The sequence below is a fragment of the Acanthisitta chloris genome, unplaced genomic scaffold (genome assembly GCF_000695815.1).
Source record: "Acanthisitta chloris isolate BGI_N310 unplaced genomic scaffold, ASM69581v1 scaffold579, whole genome shotgun sequence".
Lineage (NCBI taxonomy): Eukaryota > Metazoa > Chordata > Aves > Passeriformes > Acanthisittidae > Acanthisitta > Acanthisitta chloris.
Window position 1 is genome coordinate 367 of NW_008691755.1, and position 8,563 is coordinate 8,929.

The following is an 8,563-nucleotide window of genomic DNA, read 5'->3' on the forward strand; positions in this document are numbered from 1 at the left end:
ACGGTGGTGCTCTACGACGAGCACAGCCGCGACTGGAACGAGAATACGGGTGGCGAATCCGTGCTGGGGCTGCTCCTCAAGCGCCTCAAAGATGAAGGTTGCAAGGCGTTTTATCTGGAAGGTGAGAAGGGCCGCACAGGGTTGGGGGAGAGAGAGCTTTAGCCTGGGGGCCGGAGCTGTCGGGGCCGGGGAGCCGAGCATCGCGGCTCTGCCGAGGGAAGGGAGGGCAGAGGGAGGGGACGGTGCGTCCGCAGCATCTCCCGGGCAGTGCACTGACACGCCGGGAGGGCACCAACCTGAGTAGGGGGCTTTTCCCCCCTCCTCCACCCCCCAAATTCCTGTCCTCTCTTTGTTTAAAGAGACCTCGAGGTCTGGAATCACTATGGCAGCGCAGAGAGGAGAGGGCTAACGGGGATCCCGGCATGAGCCGGGCAGAAGGAATTGCCGCCGACACACCTCTCCAGAGGTCCCCGCAGGGCGAAGCGGTACAGAGCTTTAATCCTGGATGTGCTGAGCCCTCTGCCGCAGCGGGCGATTTTCTTAACCCTTGCTTTAAATTAGTCTCTCTGCATGACGAGTGTGATATTTTTCTTTTTCCCGGGGCTCGAGAGGGTGCGAAACAGACGCCCCTTTGCAGACAGGGCTGTACCAGGGAAGTAAATCGACTCATATCTCATATCAGGCTGCATTTTTTTTTTTCTTTGCTTTTCTCTCCAGGTGGTTTTAGCAAGTTCCAGGCCGAGTTCGCCTTACACTGCGAAACTAACCTAGACAGTTCGTGCAGCAGCAGCTCTCCTCCTTTGCCAGTCCTGGGCTTGGGAGGCCTCCGAATCAGCTCCGATTCATCATCAGACATTGAATCTGACATTGACAGAGACCCCAATAGTGCCACCGATTCCGATGGCAGCCCTCTCTCCAACAACCAGCCTTCCTTCCCGGTGGAGATTTTACCCTACCTCTACTTAGGCTGTGCCAAGGACTCCACTAATCTGGACGTTTTAGAAGAGTTCGGCATTAAATACATCTTGAATGTTACCCCCAATCTGCCTAATCTCTTTGAAAATGCCGGCGAATTCAAGTATAAACAAATCCCGATCTCTGACCACTGGAGCCAAAATCTGTCTCAGTTCTTCCCTGAGGCCATCTCCTTTATAGGTGAGACACGGTTATTTGCTAACAGCTGTGTGTCAAGAGGCAGAATTCAATTTCTTTTGTAGAATTCGGGAGATTTCGGGCGAGAAGCAGTAGCAGCGTTTATGGCAGTCTCTGGGGGATGCCCTCTTTTCTGGTTTTAAAGCCGGCTTAAGTTGGAGAGGCGGTTGGGGACTGTTTTGGGAGGTTATTGAAGAGCCCCGATGAACTGGTAAGCGACCTTTGCAGGTTGCAAAGGCATACCTGGTTTGCCTTGCTGTGGGATTCCTCCCCGAGCCGTTTGTGTCGGAGCTGGGGACTGAGCACTGCGCAGGATGGGGATCTAAGAAGATCACTTCCTGGCCGCGGGGGGTGGGGGACAAATGAGCCTTGGGTCGATGGCTTATTCGTCCTTCATTTTGTTGTTTTGGGGTTTTGTTGTTTCGGGTTTTTTCCTTGTTTATTTTTTTTCCTCGAGCTTACTGAAGAGCAGTATAATAAAAAGAAGCGATCTGGGAAGCTAACTTTAGCTTTAAAGCAAGTTATTCATAAGCGGTATTCCTGGCAAATGTATTGTCAGAGCTTTAATTAAATCTCGTGGTAATAATGATACACCTTTCGGGCTCGGTGCCTCAGTCAGCAAGCCCGCAGACGTTACCCGTCAGCTCTGGAAACCTGTCCCTTTGGGCCCAAGGAGTTCTGGTTAGAATTGATACCCTGCTTCGTTTCGGGGAGGACTAAAACCACCCCATCGGGGTGCGGTGGGGCGGGCATCGCATTATCTGTTGGGAAGTTGTGCTGTAATCCGGTTGAATGATACCGGTAATAGTGGAGAATGTAGGTAATCTGAGCCCAGCAGGAAGAAATGTGGGCTGGAAGCCACAAAGAAACTAATCTCCAGGCATTGTAATGCATTTCCTATTACAAAGGAACCCATTTTCAACCAGTGTTGACATCCTGTTCCTCCTAATGGGCTGTCCCCTGTGACTTCCCTCATTCTTTTAAAATGCCTGAATACCTCCATTGTTAGCTGCACAACAGTTGGAGAATAATTTAATAGACCTTTGCAGTCTGCTGGTCTGTATAAAAGCCATTCAGTGACATATTGCAGGATTTCCATGCTGGGGCAAGGGGACTGTAAGAATTTAAAGGCAAATCTCCAGGCTAAAGTGTGTCTTTTAAAACTGACTTTTAAAACAGTGTCATGCAGCCTGCTCCCTTTGTCTCATTCTTAGTTTTCTCAGCTCTTGGGCTCAGTACATATACGTAGGGGGAGTGGATTCTCCTCTTGTCCTCATTTTAGGCTGCTAAAGTTAACTCTTGAGTTGCACTGCTGGCCTCAGAATCGTCCTTTCTTTCTGCTTGAAACTAATCTCACTTGTGTTGAGAGATCAGTTACCAGCCGCCTGTCTTATGTGTCCTTCTCTGTGTTTTTGTCTCTGTACAGATGAAGCACGGGGGAAGAACTGCGGTGTCCTGGTGCATTGCTTAGCTGGGATCAGCCGATCGGTCACAGTCACAGTGGCCTACCTCATGCAGAAGCTGAACTTGTCCATGAATGATGCCTATGATATTGTCAAGATGAAGAAGTCCAACATTTCACCCAACTTCAACTTCATGGGTCAGCTGCTGGACTTTGAGCGGACTCTGGGACTGAGCAGCCCCTGTGACAATCGGGTGCCAAACCAGCAGTTGTACTTCACCACCCCTTCCAACCAGAACGTCTTCCAGGTGGATTCCTTGCAGTCCACGTGAGCTCCCACCACTTCCCTTCTGCTGTCCATTTCATGGGATCACTCCTCAATGGTTTCTCTTTGGCAGTGATAAAGAAATACAGCTTTCTCTTTTTCTGGCCTCTGCTCTCAAAAGGCAGCTGCCAGTGCAGGCAAGGAAAGGTTTACACAGTATGGAATCAGCTATTGCAAAGGGAGGGAACGTGGCAAGCTCTCTGGGCAGGACTGTGGTGAGCAGGTGAGAGGTGGGCAGCATGCTCATCCCTGCTTGCACAGTGGCTTGGGTCCGAGGACTTCCAGAGGGGTAGGGAGAGGCTGGACAGGCTGGGCACGTGTTCTCTAGAGACTGGAACTGTCCTTCTGCCCTCTCTGCTCTCAGATCTGTGACACACATCTTTGTCTTCAGTGAAGACTGGTTATTTTTGTTTGTTTGTTTGTTTTAATTTAGAGGAGCCAAAGAAAGATTTCAGCTTAGTGTATTTGGAGTACTTGTTTGCTGGGAGCTTGGTAGTATTCTACTTGATCAATGTAAATATTTAACCTTAAATCGATTTGCAATTTTTTTTTAAATTCTCATGTATTCAAGGAATCAATCCAAGGGACATCTGTGGTTTTGTTCTTTTCATAAATTCTGCTTTATTTGTTGTTGGATTTTTTTTAATTGCAAAGAATATATTTGCAGCATGCTTAATTTTATTGTTCAGTTGAAACAAGCTTTCCATGAGGGAGAAATGGCAATGGTGAGAAGTTTGCAAATCATGTTTTGTGTGCAAGTAGAGATTCTTCTTTCATCTATCTTTCTTTTCCTTGTGGTGGTATTTTTTCTCATGCTTTTGATGTAGGTTCCACATGATATATATATATTTTTAAATTAAATTAATTTTTTGCCTTACCTTTTGTAAATAGATCATCTGGGAGGAGGTTTGTCTTTGGATGCAGGAGATTTTTGATCACTTTTTAAAACTTTCAGATGTGCTAAACAGTGCATTACCTCTGTACAAATTCTTCAGGGAGCTTCACCTCAAATGCAATATTTTTTGTCTTTTTCTTTTTTTTTTGTTTTTTTTTTTGTATAGAACTGGAAGTATGTGCGAACATTTGTACCTGTGTGTACGCACAGTGAACCTGCACATGGTTGCCAATAAGGGAGAGTCTAATTCATGGTGTAAAAGTTTTAAGATGGAATTTATTATAAGAATGTAAAACCTTAAATTATTAATAAATAAATAACTATTTTTGGCTATGGAGAACCTGGTTGGTTTATTCCCCCTGTCCCCTCTGTGTGAGTGTGGTTAGTTGCACATATACATATGGTTATGTTTAAAGGTAATGATTGCTTTCAATAGCTTTTGTACAGCCCCTAAGACAATAAAGCCTTCACTTCCCCTTTTGCCCACTAGTGCCTACATGAATAAACAGTGTATGGGCTAGATTTTCATCTTGCTTCTCATCTGCTACCCGGGGGATGCACCTGACTCTGGGCCATAAGGTTTTTTTCTCATTATTATTGCTTTTTTATTATTATTTTTAAGAGTAAGGAGCTGCTGTCTTCTGGGTTTGTTTATGAGTTTCGGTCACTCTATTACAGATGCCAGGAGATGGGTTCATGCTCTCCTTAGCTGTCTGGCAAGAACTCATTTCACAGATATCCATCAACAGTCTTCAGCCTGTAAATGATTTTTCTGTTGCCATTCAGCCACATTGCAACTTAACATGTGAAGGCACGGAGGAAAAGTCTATATAACCTTAGTCACCTCATTTCCTCTTTGGACCCTTCAAGTAGTCCTGTCTCTGCAGGAGGAAAAAGGGGGATTATAGCGATTGCAAAACTTCCTGCTACAACTTATATTCAGTAACATCCTTCCTCATGAGAAGTGGCCCAAGATAGGGTGGTGCCAAAATCTGCACGCTGTACCACGGTGGAGGGCTGATGCTGCAGCTGGGGCTGTCGGCTGAGGTTCTGCAGAACTCCTGGCAGCCAGAACAGATTTCAAGTAATTTTAGAAACTGCAAGTGTGTGAAACGAAAAGCAAACAAAACATGGGAAAAAAGTGAGTCAGTGTCTCATGCAGTAGTGGCCTAGATTGAGTGCATAAACTGTGAAAGTAGAAGTGGGTTGCAGTTAAACTTGGCTTGTGCTAATCCAGTTTTGAACGGTTTCCGCTCTTGGCATTCCCTATGCTGCTCTGTTCAAAGTGGAGATTTGCAAGCAGCTCTAGCAATTTCCTGTCCAGCTGCAGCTCAAGTGCCTCCCTTGTTGTTTTTTTTTTTTTTTTTTTTTTTTTAATATAGTCTGCGGATAATTTTAGCCAGTTTCCTCTGTGGATTATTAATCTGCTTTCCCTGTAGAACCTACATAGCTGTGTCCCTACTGTTCTGCTGAAGTCAACAGATGGCCTCCCCGCCACTTCCTCTTGTTTCGCTGTGGGTTTGTTGTCAGGCCACTTCTGAAATTAATAGTGTTTTCTGGCCGGCTGCCACAGGCCATTACCACAAAGGGGAAGTAACACATCTGAATAGCAGGAAGCTGGGCAGGGTCACAGCGTGAACTGAACCTGTTGAGCGCAATCAGGCCTCTCCCGTTTGGCAAGTGTAGGACTCCTCTTCCCTCCCCCTTTTTAATATGCCTTGCACAGAGAAAGGGCTAACACCAGATGCCTCAGCTGTTTGCACCGGGCAAATATTTCCGGCTGAAGGAGTTGTGAATGTTAATTGTGACTAGGTGCCCGTTGAGGTGAGGAGGTAAAGATCAGTGTGCGGCTATGTAGCCCAGGGGAGGAGAGCCTTGGCTTTCTTTGCAAGCTGCTTTGAAAAGTTAGTGCTCACAAGGGCTTCCTGCTTCCTTCCTGCTGCACCAAATGACTAACACCAAATGGGTACTTCTGCAATTCATCATTTTTCACGACAAGCAAGCACAGAAGACCAGCTTTGCTCACAGACACACACACACATACAGCAGAGGCAGGCTGAAAACCTGCTCCAGATTTTTCCTCGAGTCAGACCCTTGGCTGAACTTGACTGGGCAAGAACAACTTTGGTCACAGGCAAACCCAAACCAGAACTGGAGCCAACGCAAAACCTGCTTCAACCTCTTTTTTTTTTGCTGGGGGTGTCCACAGTCATGTGCTGGCTCTGAATTGCAAGTGATTTGGAGAAAAAAGTGATGGATGCTCTCACCAGCAGTGTCCACCCTTCCCACACAAGCTCCTGAGTAACTGTCCCAGCATGGTGCAGGGAATAGCTCATCCCACACAAGCACTTGCCAGCTTTTCTGAGCCTGAGCTCTGCTTGTTCCCTCAGTGTGTGTCCTGTTTGCCCCCACCCAGTACTTGTTTCAAAATAATTTGCTTCCTCTCTCCCCTGCCTCATTTCAGTCCTTGCTGGAATGGGGCAGAGGTCTCAGGCTTCTGGCGGTTTGGCAGCTATTGCAGTTTCTCAGCTGGTAAAGTAATTGGTAAAGGGAAGAATAAATCCTTTGTGCCTGCAGGGACAGGTCTGATGTGTATAGGGGGAAATATCCCCACTTTGCAGATAAAAAAATATCACAATCTGCTTCATATTATAATGTAGGAGTGTGAGGTATGTAAATCCTTCAGAAGCTATGAACATACTAGGAAGGAAAGCTGTACCCTCAGGAGTGATCAGAACTTTCTCACATGACCCATCTCTGTCTTTAATACAAAGGATGGAATTGTGTCCTGTGGCATCTGTGTACCCTTTGGTAAGGCCAAAGATCTTTTCAGTGTTTGGGAGCACACTTGACGCTAGCACTTTGCTTTTCATTTTCTGTGCAGTAACAACGTGTAACTCATTGTGCTGGTTCCCCTTCTTGCATTTCCTCTTTCCCACACAGTTTTAAACCACTCTATGGCCACCTTCTTCCAATTCTCTCGGTTTTCTGTGGTTGTAATAGCCATAATTTTCTCTTTCGCCATTCTCCTTGTCCGTTTTTAATGCTGGTTTTCCCTCTATGCCTTCTATTCTTCCACAGACCATCTCCCAAGCTCCATGTTCTGACTTCTCATTTTTTTTCTTACCTTCTGTTTCCCATGTTACTGTCTTGCTGTTTTCCCCATATTTCCTAAATCAAGTCCTCTTTCTTCCAGCCTTAAGCTTCCCTGCTCCTCTTTGTTTTCACAGTAAGTAACAGGATGAGTCTCATGGACTTGATCAGTTATAGTGAACTATAGGAAAGGTGTATAGAGAGGAAGAAGTAAGAAAATACTATTGCTGTCCTCTTGCCGCTTCCTAGCAGGTGACCTTATTCTCCATCTCCATTCCTGTCTCTGTAGATTTGGGTTTACATGGCTTCCCTGGGTTCTCTCTATAGCAATCAAGACTCTGCTGCTGCTAACAGGGAAGGCAAATGTGAGGAAGCAGCATTTCCTTTGGGCCCATCCAGTGTCAGACGGCACTGACTCGGGGGGGGGGAGTGTCCAATGTGTCCAACAAAGGCAGCTCTGCTACCAAAACTGAAGCCAGGTTTAGTAATCGTGTGTCTGGAGAACATTTCTTCAGCTTCTCTGGAAAGCTTATCCAAAACTTTTTCCCTGTTGAGGAGTGTGATGAGCACGATGACACTTTATTGAGAGTTCCAGGAAAAACAATTTCTCACAAACATCTAAATAAAGTTACAGCTTAAGTCCTCTCTCCACACTACTATAAATCACCAAAAGCTTTGCCTGAGTGAAGATGGTGGAACAAATTGCTATACCCAGTTCAGTGGCCCCCTAGACCTTGGGCATGTGTGCTCAGCATTGCCCAGTTACCCCATGAACACAAGCATGGGGCCATATCCCTTCGTCATGTGGCAGCGCATATGAGTGACTTGTGGGACTCCAGCAAGATGCTGCATTCAAGGAAGGTGTCTGAGTTTTCTCCAAACATCTCATAGCCAAAAGGAAACAAGTACTACTCACTGATGTTCTTTCATGGTGTGTGATGACACTGGATTGTACAAACTCTGTGCTTTCTTCCCCCTGCGACAGCTAGAAATGGGTGGTACTGCATCATGGATCTCCTTTCTTCATTGCAAATTTGAGTGATAAACATCTGCTGTAAATTAGTAGATAGCAGACATAAAGCTGGTATGGGAGCTGCCCTCTTTTGAGTGAAGTGCTTGTCTTTGTAAGGAAAGGAAAAAGTGTTAGATACTTTCTGTTGTTTGTTATCACAGGGATCTGCAAGCGCTAAGGGAATTTTGAAGTGCTCACAGCCATAGTTTTTCCTCATAAGGCAAAGATGAAGGATGTTGACTTACCATGAACACAAGGAGATGATTATCAGATGGAAAGTGGGGGTATGGAGTCTGCTTAGAAAATATTTCTTAATGACAGAAGTTGCATTCAGGACTATATTTGAGAGATGCAACAGAAAGGGCACTCTGCCCTACTTCACAGCTGTGATCCCTGGGATACGGGAAACGCGCAGAAATGCTGGCGCTCTCCCATCCCTAAGCTGTTCCAGCACTGTAGATACTAGCACATAAAACGATACTATGTGGGAGGTCTGTTTACCATAATGTGGAGACCATTGTGAAGCACTTTGCTCATTTTGCCAGAGACATGAGTGTTTTGCAAAGTCCTGCTACCGAGATCTTCCACCTTCCCAAATGGGCAATGTCCTTGCTTAATGCCCAGACTTTTATTTTAATGAACTTCTCTGTTTTTTTGTTAAAGCCATGTTTTGGGGTATTTTTT

The 8,563-nt window shown here is 45.7% G+C and overlaps 1 protein-coding gene across 1 annotated transcript in view; it reads left to right on the plus strand.

Moving 5' to 3' along the window:
* Positions 1–2,886, plus strand: part of DUSP6 (dual specificity phosphatase 6) — a 3,244-nt gene extending 358 nt beyond the window's left edge. The window contains exons 2-4 of the mRNA XM_009082332.1: positions 1–121; positions 718–1,155; positions 2,579–2,886. Coding sequence (XP_009080580.1) covers positions 1–121; positions 718–1,155; positions 2,579–2,886 — 867 coding nt within the window. The remainder of the gene's footprint in view (positions 122–717; positions 1,156–2,578) is intronic.
* Positions 2,887–8,563: the final 5,677 nt, after the last annotated feature.